Consider the following 17,744-nt stretch of genomic DNA (forward strand, 5'->3'; position numbering starts at 1 on the left):
AGATCTTGAAGTGACCAGCTCCTTGTCATCATTTAGGTCTCCCTTACAAGTCACTTTCCGAGGGCAGCCAGAGCTAAGAACTTCAGCTAAAGGAGTTTTGTAATCCCTCCCCATCCCTGGCTCTCTGACCCATTGCTTTACTTTCTCTGTAGAATTCCAATCTAAAATGACCTCTTTCTAGTTTCACCACCTGCCCACAAGAATGTAAGTTCTCTGAGGGCAGGAGTTTTGTCGTATTGTTGTATTGTTCTCTTCTGTTTCCCCAGTGACTAGAAGAGAAAAAAGAAAGTGTTAATCGCTTAGTTGTGTCGGACTTTTTGCAACCACATGGACTGTAGCCCTCCGGGCTCCTCTGTCTATGAAATTCTCCAGGCAAGAATACTAGAGTGGGTTAGCATTCCCTCTGCAGGGGATCTTCCCAACCCAGGGACTGAACCTGGATCTCTCACATTGCAGGCAGATTCTTTACCATCTAAGCCACCAGGAAACCCAGGGAAGAGAAAAGGTGCTTAATAATGTGAAGAAATGAATGGATGGATTAGTGTCCCCTCTGAGTAAGTGCCTGGATTCAGGACCAGGTCTACATTGGGATAAATGTGGGTTAGGTTTAAGAATCCAATCTAGATCCTATAGGTTGGATATGAAAGTTGCTCAGTTATGTCTGACTCTTTGAACAGTCCATGGAATTCTCCAGGCCAGAATACTGGAGTAGGTAGCTGTTCCTTTCTCCAGGGGATCTTCCCAATCCAAGGGATTGAACCTAGGTCTCCTGCATTGCAGGCGGATTCTTTACCAGCTGAGCCACCAGGGAAGCCCCCATAGGTTGGATAAGCATATTCAAACTGAACCCCCATGCCACCCCACATCTCTTTCTATTCACTTCCCTTCAATCACATTATCCCAGCTCTACCACAGAGTAGCTATTTGCCCTCAGGCAAGCCGCTTTCCCTTTCTAAACTTAGTTTCCTCTTCTGTAAAATGGGGCTGCTGGCTCCTACACTCGCAGGGCGGTAATGGGGTTAAATGAAATAGCCTCTGCTGAGTGCTTTGTGCCTGTGTCTTCTGTGTAGCAAGCTCTCCACAGATGTTATGGAGAACTGTCATTTTTATCTTCTTCTCTGGCTTTTCTGTCTTTCCCTCCAAGCACCCTGTGCACCTCGGGTCTGCCCACCAGGGGGCCCCGCATGCCCAAGCCATACCTGCTGATGCAGGCAGCCAGCCCCTCGCCTCAGTTCCTTTTTTCTGTGATGACAATCTGTCACCTTTCTACCGGTGCTACCTCTTCACCCGAACTATCTCAGCCCCATGCCCCATACTTCATTCATTCCACAGTACATGCTGAGCACCTAGTATATGCCAGGCTTTGTGCTAGGAGTTGCAGATACTGGGAGAAAGATCTGATACCCTCTGTCCTCAAGGAGCACAGAGTCTGTGGGAGATAGTGGAGGGGAGAGTGGCTGAGAGGCCAAGGGAGCGCTGATCTGGACTTGCAGGACCCAAAGGCAGAATCTAACTGCCTTTCAGAACCAGCCCTCTAGCTGGAAAATAGAAGGCATTTCCTCCCTGCTGACCCCTCAGCCCCTCACTCCAATTATTTTGACTCCTCATAACTCGTTTGAAACCCACTCCTACAACTCACCTGAAATTCTGAGCTCCAAGCTCGGTATCTCAGACCATAGGTATTACAAATACCTCAGTTCTTCACACCAAATGCTTTAGCCCTCACCCCAAACATTCTCAGACTTTCACCCCAAAATCTCATTCCCTATGCCCAATAGGAATTGAGTCCCTCACTTAACCTCAGCTTCTCCGTTAAGAAATATTGCAGTCATTGATTTAGTCTGTGGTTCTTAACCCTTTTTTTTTCAGCTCTCAGTCATAGTGGGGATGGGAAAACACTCTCATCAAGGTCAGTGGCTTTGTTGGGAGTAGTTCTCATTGAGGATGGGTCATATCAACTTTTCTGTTCATGGTTGTGATTTGAAGTGTCTTCCAGGGGAGAGGGGCATCCCACATCCCCTCCTAGTTTGGGAATTACTTACTTAAATGTTTTCATTTGTCTTTCTCATTGTTACTTGTGCTCATTATCACATCTTCTCACTAGTTTCAAAAGCCTCAAAATAATAAATTTTCTCAGAGTCTGTAGAGAAAGGCCATGACCTCATCACTCCTAATTCTCCAAAGTTAATTATAGAATCTTAGAGTTGGAGGGGACCTCAGAAGGTCCAATGGGTTTCAAACTTCTTTCAGGGACTTCTTTTAGCCAGGGACTCTTTTCTTAACAAACTCTTACATGGAACCCCAGTATATTGAGCAGCTGCTGGAGCATGACCATGTAACCCATAGGGTTCTGTGGATTTCAAAACCCCTTATAGTACAAGAGTGAATTCTCTTCAAATTTATTTTACAACAACCCCTAACAAGCAGGTAATTATTCTTTGTTTTCAAGAGTGTCATCCCTCTTGCTTTGGTCTCCTACATTGGCAGGCGGGTTCTTTACCACTAGTGCCACCTGGGAAGCTCCCTCTTGCTTTTAAATACCTCATTTTCATGCCCATCAACAGAGGATTGGTTTAAGAAGATGCGGTATATATAGACAGTGCAATATTACTCAACCTTAAAAAAGAGAATAAAACATTGCCATTTGCAGCAACATAGATGGGCCTAGAGATTATCATACCAAGCGAAGTCAAAGACAAATATTGTATGATATCACTTACATGTGGAATCTAAAAAATAATACAAATTAATTTATTGACAAAACAGAAACAGATTCACAGACACAGAAAACAAATTTATGGTTACCAAAAGAGAAAGGAAGAGCAGAAGGGATAAATTAGGAGTATGGGATCAACAGATACAAACTACTATACATAAAATAAATAAGCAACAAGGATTTACTGCATAGCACAGGGAACAATATTTGGTAACTTGTAATAATCTATAATGGAAAATAACCAGAAAAAAATATAAAACTGAATCACTTTACTGTTTAATTGACACTCACATATCATTGTAAATCAACCATACTTCAATAAACAGAAACCATCACTTTGAACTGCTCCATTTTCCTCAGCTCAAGAGTAAGTACCTTTATGGGGCAATGGTAAAGAATCCACTTGCCAAGGCAGGAGACACAAGAGATGCGGGTTCAATCCCTGGGTCAGGAAGATCCCCTGGAGTACGAAATGGCAACCGACTCCAGTATTCTTGCCTGGAAAATTCCATGGACAGAGGACTGGTGGGCTACAATCCACGGGGTCACAAAGAGTCAGACATGACGGAACATGTATGTACAAACCCACTCTAAACTTGCCTTCCAAAACTAGGATGGGAAGTGTCTGTCAGTCAGGGGGCAGTCCTTGGTGTAATTTTCAGAGCCTTCAAAAGAAAGATCACCAGAATGACAGAGGGTTCACCTAGTGGGGCCCCTCTGGTGATTATCAGGAAATCCATTTCCTGTGTAATCCTTCCCTGTGCTGTGGGGGATTGAGGGCTGGAGCTGCCCGGGGGACCAACTGCAACAGAACATCACAACTCTTGGACCCCATGGGGTTGCCGTAGATACTGTTGCAGAGGGAGCTGGCAAGCTTGTTATTATTTATATGTATCTGCCCTCTAATTGGCATGCGGTGGCTGGAAGTTGCGTGGGTGCGACAGCAATGGGGATCAAGGAAGGTGCGTGCCAGGGTGTGTTTGTGTGTGCACATGAAGGCATGTATAGTCTCCGAATCGTCAGAGAGGCTGTTGAGAGCAGCGGGAGAAGCGAAGTAGTAGAGCCCTCACCCTCTGTCGAGAACAGGTCAGGTTTGTGATCCTGCTTTTCTGTTTTCCCCTGGGATACCCTAGGGGCCTCCTTAGAAGCCTTGATCTGTGCTTGCTCTGTGAGAAGAAGTGAGATGTCCCTTCATTTTCTCACTCTGCCTTACAGTAATGAATAAAAGTTTCAGCATCTGGAGGTCAGCAACCAAGTTGTCTTGAGAGCTCAGGAAGGACACATTGATGATTAACCACGATGCAGGCCTTGTTTCTGGAGTGCAGGCCAGCCTGCACTTCTGCCTTTAAGGTGGATGATTTACTGTCATCCCTGTGTGTAAAATCTCACTGCCCTGCCCCACACTGGCACTTGGAACCAGGCTCTTACCCCTGTGCTTCAAGATAGGAAGTGGCCTTACTCCCCAGCGCCTTACTTCCTGTTGCCCTGGGGAGGGGTGGGGCACGATATTCAGTCACCTCACCCCTTTCCTCCGGCCCTCTGCCCTTCTCCCAGGCAATCTATTAATTCTTTTCCTCTCCCATTCCCTTAATCACCCCTACTGGGCAGTCTGGTTCTCAAACCAGCTCCAAGGGCTGTTGGGTAAGGAGAGGAGAGGAGCCCTGCCTGAGAGCTTTGCTCCACCCACCCCCTGGGGGAGGAGGCCTGGGAGGCTGGGACACCTCTCAGCCTCTCAGCTGCCTTCTCCAGGCTGGCGAGTTAGCCTGCTGACAATGGAAGCCTGACTCCCAGTGGGCGTCCTGCTGTAATCAAGACTGAACAGCAGCAGTTGGCTGAGCTCTGCCCTGCCCAGTGGGGGCTGGCCTCTAGACTTGGGGGGTACAGCTGCCCAGGCAGGTCAGGAACCTGCCCAGACTGTTTCTCTGCCTCCAAGACAGTTATGTGTCCTGTTCCTACCATCCTCTGACAGTGGAGACAAAGAGATGGTAACTCCCTCTGCCAGCATCCCAAGGAGTCCCTTCATCCCACAAATATTTACTAAGGGTCTGAGGCTGAGTAGAGAGGTGAACAAAGGCAGCCCTGCCCTATTACAATTTACTGGGAAGCCAAATATTAAATAACGAGCACAGTTCTACTTAGGTACCAGGTACTATTCTGAATGCTTTATGTGCTTTAGTCCATTAATACTCAAAACTCTGTGAGGTAGTTAGTTACTATTCTTCCCTATTTTCAGATAAGGTAACTGAAGCACAGATGGACTACTTGACTTGCCCAGTGTCACATAGCTGGTCAGTGAGTCGTCCGGAAACCCAAGTCAAGCAGTCTAACCCGAGTTCACACTTAAGACAGCATGCTCTTGTGTGCTGCCTCTCATACCAGTAAACACATCATTATACAATGTGATGAGCCATAAATAAAAACAAAGGGTGCCTGAAGGAAAATGGGATTATTTTCTTCTTGCTTCCACTTGCTCTTCCAGCCCACACTGCACTAAGCCTTTTCTAAGTGGTTCTCACTTCATCCCTTTCTTTGCTGGCCAGAGAGAGAACATTCTCTCATCTCTAAGGCTGGAGTGCAGGAAGGCAGAGTTACACCTGCATCCTTCGCCCTGGCCTGGTCTCCCTGAACAAACCGTGCCTGAAGGATTTTATCTAATAATGGCCCTGACGCTTACACAAGTCTAGACTGTCAGCTTCCCGAGGGAAGGCTGCTGAGAGCTGGCTCTGCACAGATTGGGGGCGTCTCCCAAGTTTTCAGTGTGACACGGGCGTTTTTGACCTTGGCCCTCTCTCGTCGTGTGAGCCGGACTCGGGGCTTAGGACTCTACCAGAGGACTCGGTGGTCCAGACCTCTACACGTTCCCAACACATGCATACTTGCACTCACATCCTGAGCACTTGTAGGGTCTGTCCTGGGACAAGCCCACAGGTCAGGAACCTTCTAAACCCCTCCGGGTGGCTGGGGTCTGAGACCCCCACCCCCAACCCCGCTTTCGCTCCCCGGTGCCTCCGCCCAGCCCCAGCGGCTCCCCGGGCGGGGCGGGGCCGGTGGCGGGAGGCCCCTCCCCCGGGGCGGTCCGGGGGCCGGGCAGGGGGCCGGCGGGGCTGGGGGCGGGGCGGGCGGGCGGCGCGGGGGTGTCCCTCCCTCCCTCGCTCTCCCCGGTAAAGTCTCGCGGTGCTGCCGGGCTCAGCCCCGTCTCCTCCTCTTGCTCCCTCGGCCGGGCGGCGGTGACTGTGCACCGACGTCGGCGCGGGCTGCACCGCCGCGTCCGCCCGCCCGCCAGCATGGCCACCACCGCCACCTGCACCCGCTTCACCGACGACTACCAGCTCTTCGAGGAGCTCGGCAAGTACGGCTCGTCCGCCGCCAGCCGGGGCCCCCCACACCCTGCCCCTGCCGCCCGGGCGCTATGCGGCTCCTCGCCCCGCCCCCCGGCCCTGCACCGGCCGCTGCAGCGCCCCCTCGGCCCGCCCCACCCCCAGCCTTTCCCGCCAGCCGCCTCCCGGAGCCCCCTGGCCCCCAGCTCCCTGCCCCGCAGCCCCCTCCGCGCCCTGCAGCAGCTGCCCGGGCTGCTGCACCCCGCGCTGCCGCGGGGACTGCAGCCCCCGGAGCGCTCCTGGGCGCCCTCCAGCCCCGCCCCTTCCGCACCCTTCAGGCGCCCCCCCTAATCCCAACCCCGCCTGTTTGCTGCCCCCTCCCCACTCCGTTCAAGAGCTCACTCAGCACCCTGTCCCATGTCCCACGCGCCTGAGACTCAGGACCCTCCCCGGCCCTGCAGCTCCAACCCTGCTGCGGTGCCCGGGTGTGGGGGATGCTTGGTACCCGGCCCCGCCCCCGGCTAGTGCCGCTTCCAGGATCCCAGCCCCGCTGCTGGGCACTGCTGCAGCACCCCCGTCCCCTCCCCCCATCCCTGCAGTGGTCCCGGGAGCCGCGCGCCGCAGCCGCAGCATCCCCCTCCCCTCCGCACTGAGCTGGCCGCTGCACCAGCCCCGGCCCCCCACCCCCACCCGCGGCGCCGAGCCTGGCCACTGCAGCCCCCGCCCAGCCCGCCCCCCAGGATGTTTCCAGAGCTGGAGAGTGCGAGCCCTCATTGAGGGGTGGGCGGCGTGTAGAGGGAAGTATCATGGGGAAGGGGAGTTGTTGATGTCTGAGACCCACAACTGGATCCTCTCTTTCCCTGCTGTCAGTTGAGCTAGGATGCAGTGGGATGAAGCCGGCTGGGGGGATTTGAGCCTCACTTTCCTCCCCATGGTTGAGGGAGACATGTATTAGAAAGACATACCCTCTTTCTAATCTCTCCTTCCCCTACCCCAACTATTCCTGCTGAGAAAAGGGCAGGGTCTTCCTTTCTCCCGTCTTCTTGGCTGGGACTGCAGGGCTGTCCGTGAGATGCAGCAGGTGTGTGTTTTAAGCATCTCCCACCAGCTCTTGACGCACAGCCTGAGGTTAGGGCTGTTGCTTTACCCAGAACAGATGTGGGTGGGCGTGGGAGTAGCGTGGTCCTCCACCCACATCTGTTGAGCGGCCTGCAGAGGCCACATCCTTCTGCCCCAGGTTGGATGGTGATAGTCACTACGCTGGTATGTGTGTGTGATTTTGACTAAAGGTCTGGTGATGGGAGCATCACTGTCTTCAGACCTGAAGTGTGTTTGTGTTGCTCTGCTCTGCTCCGTGTCCCAGTTCTTTCCCCCTTCTCCCTCCAGGGGTGCTTTCTCTGTGGTCCGCAGGTGTGTGAAGAAAACGTCCACGCAGGAGTATGCAGCAAAAATCATCAATACCAAGAAGTTATCTGCTCGGGGTGAGTATTCCCCATCTCAGTCTCTCCCTGGGGTGCCTCCAAGGGCTAGTGTTCTGAAGAAGAACCAGTTGGGGGTTGTGGCTTTAGCTCTTGGAGAAGAGTTGGAATTTCAGGGTGGGTGACATTTGAAGCTAGGCAGAGAATTATATAGGGAACAGATAGAAAAGAATGAAGATGTAAGAGATGTTGATTGCTGCTAGGAGGAGTGGTCCCTGAAGGCTCAAGGGAGTTTGGTTTTTATGGAGGGGGAAGATATTGGGAGTGGTGGGTGGCTAGCTCTTCGTTTGGGGCATTTGGAATCTCTGTTTGGGGCAATGGTAGCCACTCCAGGCTTGCACTAGTCTCTGTGCCCCAGTGGTGACTTAAGATGGAAATGCAGTAAGTGAACAGCTCTGACAAACCCAGCCTCCCCCTACCCACCAGGCGGCAGAACAGACTCCCAAGGGAAGGGAATCTGTAAACATCAAGGGAGGCTGCTACTGGTGAGGGCTTCTCGGGAACAAATCCTGCCAGATGAACTTGATTGCTTTTTTGATCAAATTACAAAGTTGGTGGTGCAGCAGCAGATGCAGTCTGTCCTGGGTGGAGGGTGATGCCTCATGGTCTGGAAATCTCAATGGCCTGGTCTGAATATGAGCAGCTGGGCCTCAGGATCTGAAGATTGTGAAGGCCCAGGCCTGAGAGCCTAACTTGTGAGATGCTCCCAAGTGCCTGGGGCTGGGGAGGGTCAGGCCCTGTGCTTCACACCTTGAACCTTCTCTCCCTGCACCCTGTGCTGGGTGCTTGCCAAAGTCAACTCATCTGATAGGTATAGACCCAGCAATGTGAAGTCTTCTTCATAGCTGTGGCGAGTAGGGAGGTATGTGGATGGGTCAGGTCATCGAGAGCTGCAAAGTGTAGTCCTGGGACAAAGGTTATAAGACTCAGGAAAGAGTTAAGACTGGGCAATAGAATGCCCTGGAGAAGATGTGGGCCATGACTAGTAATGACCTGGGCATCTCTGGAGTAAGAGATATAATACATGTTTCTAAGCATTGGAGAAGCTGTAAACTTAAGTGGGCTTCTTGTCAGTTATTCTGGGACCTGTTTAGCAGGTCTGTGTCCGCCTCCTGGCTGGGAGGACCGCTCTCCATCCCCACAAGCAGGGGTTGACTCGTTGTCTTCCTCCCAGTCCCTGTCTCCTGCTGTTCCTCTACATTGGCTATTAAGTTGACTTATTTGTTTGTTTTCTTTCTCTCTGGGTACCTTGAGTCGGAGGCGATGGTTGCCATAGAGATATGTGAGCAGTCAGATGCCCTCCTCCTTTGGGGAGGGGGGACAGTGCAGTGGGTTGGGCTCTTTGGCAGACATCCTCTGGCCAAGGATGCAGGGTGCAGGCAGGGATGACGGTTTGAGAATGGATACCTCCCCGTGCCCACACAGCATAGCCCGTGTGCATCAGTAACGGGGCCGGTGTCTGATGTCTCCAGTTAATGATGCAATGCTTTGCTTTCCCAGTCTCACCGCTGTCCTCTGACCCAGGGGTGAGGGTGGGAGAGACAGCTGCGAGCTGAACTCTAGGGTGAGGAGAGCTGGTGTGGTGACTTTATGGAGTTGCCTGCCTTAGGCTATCTTTTTCTATTCCTTCCTTACCCACCTGAACTTCCCTAACCTGTGCAGTCACGTCCCTTTCCAGGCTTCACCTTCTTTCAACCTTGTCCCATCTTTCCCAGCTGATATCTTTTTTCCCTGCCCAAACTGGATGAGGTTTTGTTTCCCTTTGATTTTTTTTCTTCAAGAAGATTCTTGTGTAAGATCATATGCTTCAGGCAGCAACTCCCCCTCTCAAGATGGTTATGCCAAAACTGGGGCTCTGTTGTGTGGCCTGTGTGCCAGGTTAACTTTGGGACAAAGGCCTGGTCCTGGCTGGTAGGTACAGTGCCAAGACTGTTTGGAGATTGAGAGTGGGAGGCTGTTGTCTTGGAGATGGAGGGAGTTGTCCGGGGGTTGCACTGTAGGTGTGGGCGTAGGGGATTTGAGCTCCCGGGGAGGGTTGGGCCAGGGTGCCCACTAGGCTAGTGCCCATGGGGTTAGTGAGTGAAGGCCGTGGCTTTCCTGCAGCCTCTCAGTTTACGCTGTATATTTTATAAAGGTGCAGCGGCTGGGGCTGGGTTTCACTCATCACTGTCTGTCTGTCTAGGGCTCCACAGGTGTTGGATTTCTGTGTCTGGGAATGTGGTGGGCCCACCAGGGTCATCCATGAAGGTCTGAAGGGCGTATGCTGAGTCTCTCTGCCCGTTCCTTTCTTGTTTGTGATTCTCTGTGCTGCAGAGTGAAAGAGAGAGTGTCAGGCTGCTTCTCCTTGTCCTCCATGGTGAGGTGGCCCAGGAGGCATGGGGAGAGATCCCCTGGTCTTCTGGGGGGTCAGCTCTGGATAAGAACCCTTTTGCTCTGCTGTTTCTTGTCATGGTGGCCTCAGGGGCCCATGATGGTGGCTGTGCGACATGGTGGCTGTAGAGAGCTGAGGCGGCTGAGTGTCGAGCACTGTCTTCGTCTGCGGGTCTGTCTGCGTAAAGTCACTGAAAGTCACATAATGTCACTCCATTTGCTTTGGAACAGCAATAGGTGTGGAGTTGGGGCTCTTAAGGGAGCCCGCGATTCCAAGCTTAGCTCTCAGCTAGGCTGAAGGAGGCATTTAAAATAGGCTTGGATGCAGAGCTAGTGGGCCAGGTGATGGCAATGATAAGTCGTTATTTTAAGATTTAAGAGCACCCCCTCCCCCAGGAGCCTGAGCCCTTATGTCTTCTTTTATTTTTAAATCTTCAGATTCCCTTCTTATCTTTATTCATATGCATATAGATTTTCACCTCGTGGAACATAACATTTCATATCCCACTCTCTTGCTTATATCCAAACCATTTCTCATATTGCTACAGTTGAAGGGCAAATGGTCCTTTCTTTTTTCTACGTAGTTTAGGATTTATCCTTGGAGCAGTTTACATCATACGAAATTTCTCTATTTGGACCATTTATCTGAATTCCAGTTGCTTTCACTGGGAAGGGATGCTTAGCCTAACTAAGAGGTGCTATGGGAAGCAATATTATGAAATCTGTTAACAGCACTTGCCTTGTTTGTTTATTTATTTAATCTGTATACCCCATGTGAAGAAATTTCTATTGAAGTTAAATGTAAGCAAAAGCCTTCCCCTTCCCCAGGACCTGGGAGGTAAGGATGGGAATCATATCTGTTTCTTTACATATATGATTGATACATATTGATACAGGGGCCTGATACATATTGATAGAACAAAGTGCCTGATACATACTGAGCCTCCTATACAGGTTGAATGAATGGACTGTGTAACCAGCCAGATTGCCTTTTGGCTTTGGCTCTCAGGAAACTCATAGCCAAGTTGCTGGAACCCTTGTATCCTGATACTGGCTTGGGTTCTCTCTGATCCGTGGACCAGGCTGTAGTCCTGACACAACTGTAGGAGAGAACAGATGAAGTTAAAGACTTGTGCTTGGGGAAAAAGACAAGTGGGAGATATAGGAAGATATTGCAGCTTATCATCTTCCTTCCCTGTCATAAACGGCCTTTTAGGGCAATGTCAGGACTTCCTCTAAACAGCAGTTTTCAATTTTAGTGTGCAAGAGGATCACCTTGAAGACTGGTTAAGAATGCAGATTCCTGGGCTCTATTCAGAGATTCTACTTTGGGAGGTCTGGGGTGGAGTCTCAGAATCTACACTTTTAACAAGTGCCTTAGTGGATTTCATGCAGGTGGGCACTGAGCCACACATATAAGAAATGCTGTCTAAAAAGCGACAGCCGTGACAGTTGCTCTTGCCATGCTCTTTGATATTTACCAGACACACCTTGGCCCAGCCTTCTCCAGGTGGTGTCTCTACTGCTCTGTGACCATCTGTGCACACGGGCTGTTCTGTGATTAGGGGCCTCTTCTGAGCCCCCAGATTGGGGTGTCATTTCGCGTCCGAGGTTGTGGCAAGCTGAGTGGCTGTAATTGTGGCATGTTGGCCACCAGAAGGGCAAAGGCTGTGCCTTTCTTGGTCCAGCTGGCCCTGGGGACTGAAATAGGATCCCCCCGGGTGGTGCCAGCTGCAAGTCTCCACCCCCTTGGTGTTGGCCTGAGTAGCCCCCATGACATTTGTGTCCCCTGTGGTATCTCCAAGTGAGACTTTCCTGTTTAAGGATGAAGAGAGGGGAGGGTGATGCAGCGGTGAGTGGGGCGGGAGGAGGAGAGATCTATACAGCACTGGAACACTGGGACTCCGGGACTTGAAGCAGTTAAGGAGGTTAGATCCAAAACGGCGCTTTCCTCTTGAGGATAAAACAGACCAATTTCTGTGGACAGAGAAGTGAGCATCCTGTGTAGAGGTGACTGAGCTCCTCTGACTCTCCCCGCTGGATGAGGAAACAGCCTGGAGGCCCCTTCTTCATGCTAAGGGTCGGTTTCATCATCCAGCCATGCTGTGAGCTGTGTGATTTAGCTCCTACAACACTGGCCTGCCGTCCTGCCCACCTGCCCCTTCCCAGAGTGATTTTGGGTGCTAGCATCATAGAGTGGTGATGCAGGTTGAAAGGGGCCCCATTCTGTAGGAGAAGCCCCTGCTTGCTTCCTGCTGCTTGCTCTGGGCCTTGTCAGGAGCTGTGCTCCAAGCTTCGAGGCTGTGCTGAAACCCTAGAGGTGAGTGGCTGACCCCATTCTCTGCGGAGGCTGGAGGCAGAGAAGGGGTGGAGTGGGTGTGACCAGCTCTTGCCCCATCTCTGAGCGTGCTGCGCTCTGGACAGCCTTGGCAGGCTGACAAGGGCCTGATCCCATGGGTGCCAAAAGGGTGGTGACAGGAAGAGATGGGCACTTTGCACCTTTCGAGTACCTCTCAGCAGAAGCCCTTTGTCCTCTGTCCATGGGCCAGGCAGATCTCCCTTACAGCCGGTGGGGAAACCAGAACGCAAAAGACTGGTTTGTTTGTTTTGAGCTGTAGGCATGCCAGTGATATTGCCAGTGCTCAGATCCCAGCATCTTTAAGCAGTGTGGTCATCATTTACCCTTTGGCTCTTCCCTTTAAAATACAGATTCTGGATATTTTGTTTCTGTGCTAAATCCTGATAGATCACCTCCACACCTCTCCATCTAGACCCAGAGCTCTGAGCCCAGTGAAGCAGATCCTCCCTTCCACTGACTAGGTCTCGCTCTCGTCTGAACATACCTCTGTGGGTAGAGACCGCTCTATGGTAGGGATGTTTCCAGCCACTTCCCCCCCAAACGCCACCTCTACTTCCTGGGCCCTATCAGCAGCAACTTCCCATCTGCTCCCCTCTTCTCTCCTCCCTCTCTTTCCCCTCCCCCAGCTTGCTGCTGCCCTGGGAGGAGCTATTTTTAGGGGCTGCTTCCTGGGATGTTTTACTTGGGGCTGGTTACCATGAAGGAAATGTCACCAAAACAGTGGGCATAGGCTGCAGGCACCCAGAGCCCTGCTGGGGGCACGGAGAGCTCAGTGGCTGACCCTGTTCTGGCCTTCAGAGTGTCCAGAGGCAGAGCCTTGCCTTCTTGGGGCTTGCTAGTGACCCCATGGGGATTTTCTCTGTCCAAGCTGGTTTGGGAAGACTTTCACTATGGGCCTCTTCTTGGAGCCTCTCTCCTTGTCCTCCTTAGTTAAAGCTTTTCTTGTCTTAAGATCCAAAGACCAGAGTAAGGCTCAGGTCTTCGTGCCACCCAGTTAAAACTGCTTGATTTAGGGCTGACGAGAAGGAAAGGACACCAGTTCAAAGGACAGAGCCTTGGGGGTTCACATGGGGCCTTTTCAGGCCCCACTGGGCTGTTTTCACAGCCCTCAGCTAGTCCCCAGGTATATGGATATGAAGGAATTAGAAGCTGTGGCCCCTGCTCTTATGTGATACACAGACTTTTGCTCTTAATTGGGGACTTTGCACCTTTAGAGTGAGATTCAAAGAGGAAGGGCTATGGCATCACAATGTCAGGGTGAGGTCAATGGGATTGTAGCTTGGGATTCCCAAGGCTAGGGGCTGTTTATAAGCAGCTGGGGAATGTGGATTATGACACCAAATCCCTGTGCTGCCCTTGTTTCTTCTCCTCCGAGCGATGCCTCAGAGGGCCAGAAGGGGGAAGCAAGAGGAGACGCCCACACAGAGCATCTGAACTGGGTGGGCTGTGGGAAGCTTTTCCTGATCCACGCTGGGACCACAGGCACAGACCTTCGAAATAACTCCGAAAAGTCGAGGATGTCATTGACATCAGAACTTGGGGAGGGTCCCCCTAGCCAGAGCAGGGCTCTGTGTCTTTTCCCGCTTAGAGTGGGCTGTATGTTTAGATGTCAGCAGGATCTTAGTTGAAGTCCATGCTAGCGTTCATGGTTTTAGAGACGTCACTGAATCAGCCCGTGTGTTTCTGCAGGGCTGTGGAGAACCTGGCTGGCTCTCCCTGCGCTCCATCCTGCTGGGGCAGGAGTGTGAGTTTGGAGTAGGCATCATCCCTCGGGGTGCTAGGGGAGAGGTGTTTCGAGGTCTCCTCACTGTCTGCTTCCTCTGCTCTGTATCTGGTCACGCCTTTGCTTCCTTCTCTTCAAGGGTATTCAGCCTTTGTGGTGCCCTGACCCCAGTCTTAAGCTCTTGTGCAGAAGGCGGGGGAGGCAAGGGATCCTGGTGTCCAGGGCCTGGCCCTCACCTGAGGGTGCTATCAGGACGGCCTGAAGGGGGATCTTGATAACGGCCGCTTCTGCTTTCTGCTCCTGTTACCACCTAGCTCTTGAGGGGGAAATCCTTGCAGAGGGCTGTGGTTGGAGCTGGGCTGAAGGCCGGCAGGGGTGGGTCTCTCCATGGCAGTAGCACACAGGCAGGCAGGAAGTGGCCCTGTGCAAAAGCGGGAAGTGGCTGTTGTCAAACAGGAAGGGGGGGCTGGGCCGTGTGAAGGGGTGGGGACGAGCCCAGTCGAAAGGTGGGTGGGAAGAGGGTCAGCCTTGAAGAAGGTCTGGGCTGTTCTCTAGGAACAGAGCTCAGCGGTCACTGAAAGGAGGGGTGTCTCAAGGGAGAAGGCCGCCTTCGTGACGGGAGCAGTGGCTGATGTGTTAGCACCTTGGGATGTCAAGCCAGGGCCTGGACCTACCACTGTGGACCAGGCCAGGTCAGTGGCCTTAGCCCTTCGGGACTTGGGGATTCTGAGTTTCGGACTTCCCTGGTAGCTCAGTTGATAAAGAATCCGCCTACAATGTGGGAGACCTCGGTTTGATCCCTGGGTTGGGAAGATCCCCTGGAGGAGGGCATGGCAGCCCACTCCAGTATTCTTGCCTGGAGAATCCCCGTGGACAGAGAAGCCTGGTGGGCTGCAGTCCATGGGGTCACAAAGAGTCAGACATGACTGAGTGACTAAGCACAGCATAGCATGCTGAGTTTATAGGACAAACCCTGCAGCTGGAGAAGATGCTCTGCAAACCTGACTTGTTCCTGAAACATTGCTGCTGCTTATACAGAGCCCTGTGCTTCTTCCCAGACACACAGTGGAGAACAGGACAGGAAGTGAGGGGGAAAGGGATGGGAGACAGCAGCTGCAGAGGTTGGGGTGCTGGCCGCCTGAGCGAGGATCCTCCTGAGGATCAGGGAGAGCGTGGTAGGCAGAAACCACACGGCTCATTGAGCAGAGTTTCAGGATGGCAGGGTGCCACAGCCCATAAGGCTGGGGCCGAGGATGACCAGGGCTCCCACAGACAGTGGCTTTAACTGGGCCGTCCTCTCTCGGAGGTTACCCTGCTGGTAGCCTTCCCCTGCAGGCTGAAGACACCAATGGGCCCCACCCAAATGGGAGGCCTGTTATGGGGCCAGGTCGAGGGCTTGGTTAGTGTTCCAAGACCCCGTGACTGCCCAGGCTGATGGAGAGTGGGTCCAACTCTCTCCTGTCTCTGGTGATGGCCGTGGGCACAGGCCCAGCCTGGGAGACCTCGTCTGTCTTACTGCTGGACCCTTGCAAAGGAGGCTCTCCCTGAGTGCCAGGCACTCTGCGGAGCATTTACCCAAAAACGTCATTTAAGCCACAGATACCCCTGCCTTCATTTTAGAAGTGAGGAAACTTTTTCCCAAGCTATGTACCTGGCTCGCTCTGTCACCTCCGTTCCATCACATGTCACTCTGTGCCGAGGCTGTCCTTGACCATGCAGTTTAAGTGTGCACTCTCCCACTGCCCTGCTTTATTTTTCTTTATTGCACTTGCCATGACATCTAACATGCCATCCAGTTCTTACGGACTGTCCCCTGACCAAGCTCCACTAGCGTATCAGCTTGCTGAGGGTGGGGACTGTTGTCTGTTCTGTTCACTGCTGCATCCCCAGCATCTGAAACAGCACCTGTCGCATAGTAGGCCTCAGTAAGTATATTCTGAATGAATAAATGAGTCTCAGATGGGTTTGGGACTCACAGCTCTAGGACTCCATCTGGGGCTGTCTGACTCAAAACCAGTGGGTTAATAGCCAGACTCCATGACTGAGGGTCAGACCAAGGACCACGGCACAGCCTGGGGTTCAAAGAAGACTTGTGCAGAATGTGGTACTCAGCTCCGTGGAGTTAGGGTCAAACTGCGTGACTGTCTAGGACCCTCTGGACCCTGGGCAGCTCCTTCGAGGAGCTGGGCGTGTGACTGTCTCTTCTCTTCCCACTCTGAGTCACTGATAAAGCCAGAGCTCCCTTATTTTTAGTGCCGTTGCTGTTGTGGAACTGTAACCATTAGCCAGTAAGAGACTTAAGGGAGGAGATAAACATTAATCTTCTGGGCCTTCCCCTCAGCTGCCACCTCCGCATCGCAAGATACTGCTCTCCTGCACCTGCCCGGGCAGCCCAGCCCGAGAGTTGCGGGTTGGAGGGTGTGAGGTGAGTGGTGAGAGAGAGGGCTGGGGGGTCTTCAGCTTTAGTGGCTTGCTTGGTACCACCATCCCACGACCAGGGCTGGGGAGGAAGGTGGGGTCGCCCTGACATCCCCCAGTCAGGGCTGGAAGAAGCAAGCCCCCTATCACCAGGCAAGGCTAGTGCCGCTTCCTCAACTGCACCGCCTTCTGGAGGTCCCGGCCCCGAGGGGTCGCAGGCAGTGTGGGACTACCTGGGGCTTTCTTGGCTGCATCCCTGTCAGTCACCATACCGAACTCAAGGGTGGGACAGAAGGCCTGACCCAGATCTATGGGCAGCTGGGATAGATTAGCTGGGCAGCAGGAACTAATCTCTGCCTGCCCCTACCTCCTTCTTCCACAGAGCAGAGCCATCCCTAGAGGGAACGTTTAGGATAGAGCTGAGGGTGCTTGGTGAGACAGTAAATATGAGTTCCTTCTCGTCTGTAATCCATGTGTTATCTCAGGCAGGCCTGGGTTTGAATTCACACTTCTCTCCCATTCCTGCTATAGGACCTTGGGTGAATTATTTAACTTCTCTGGGCCTGTTTTATCATCTGTGAAATGCGGACAGTCAGTGTCCTGTCTGGTAGGATGGTTGTGAGGGTCATGGGAGGCTTTACAGAGGCTCTTTGCTGTTTAGGTAGAGGTGGGGTGGGCACAAGCCACTACCAAGGGACTCAGGACTCGCTTGGCAGGTATGGAAGGGACGGTACCCGCCTAGACCTGTTGGAGTTGGGGTGAACTGGACTGTGCCCCTAAAGTCTGGTGTCTTGACTTGATGCTCTCATTTTTCCTGATCCTGTCATCATAGCATAGCGATGGAGAAAGAGGGCTCTAGGCTCAGACCACCTGCCTCTGGTGCCTGTTTGTGTGACCTTGGGCAGGTTACTTGAAACTTTTAAGTCTCAGTTTCCTCCTTTGCAATGTAACTGAGCTAATCAGATCCTCCGTTTCACTGGGTTTCTGTGAGGATGAAATAAGATTGTCTGTGCCTCTGCCCAGCGTATAGTAAATACTTAGTAAAGAATAGTTTTTACTAGTACTGTCAATGTTATTGATAAACCATTATTAAGCCTCTGATGTGGAAGGAACTCTAGGAAGCATCACACAGGGAGGTGCCACTCTGAAGAGCTTGTGACCGAAAGATACGTGATTTAAATGTGTGATGTGAGAATTATAAGAGGTGCTGTGGGAGACAGAGCTGGGTCATGAGGAGAGAAGTCACAGTCTACTGGGAGGAACAGGGAAGACTTTGTGAAGGAGGTGGTTTTGTGGAGTTCAGCAAGTAGAGATGGGGGTAGAGTGGCTGGGGCTTCTAGGCTACCTTGTTTTAAGCAGTAGC

At 52.3% G+C, this 17,744-nt stretch overlaps 1 protein-coding gene across 15 annotated transcripts in view; it reads left to right on the plus strand.

The window, feature by feature from the left end:
- The first annotated feature begins 5,869 nt into the window (after positions 1-5,869).
- Positions 5,870-17,744, plus strand: part of CAMK2G (calcium/calmodulin dependent protein kinase II gamma) — a 55,440-nt gene continuing 43,565 nt past the window's right edge. For 4 of the 15 annotated variants that reach the window (XM_070364455.1, XM_070364457.1, XM_070364449.1 and 1 more), the window contains exons 1-2: positions 5,875-6,065; positions 7,420-7,514. In XM_070364455.1, the coding sequence (XP_070220556.1) occupies positions 6,001-6,065; positions 7,420-7,514 (160 nt within the window). In that variant the 5' untranslated portion in view covers positions 5,875-6,000. Of the gene's footprint in view, positions 6,066-7,419; positions 7,515-17,744 lie in introns of all 15 variants that reach the window. The other 11 variants (XM_070364461.1, XM_070364448.1, XM_070364450.1 and 8 more) reach the window with 7 other exon arrangements.

The sequence above is a fragment of the Bos mutus genome, chromosome 28 (genome assembly GCF_027580195.1).
Source record: "Bos mutus isolate GX-2022 chromosome 28, NWIPB_WYAK_1.1, whole genome shotgun sequence".
Taxonomy (NCBI): domain Eukaryota; kingdom Metazoa; phylum Chordata; class Mammalia; order Artiodactyla; family Bovidae; genus Bos; species Bos mutus.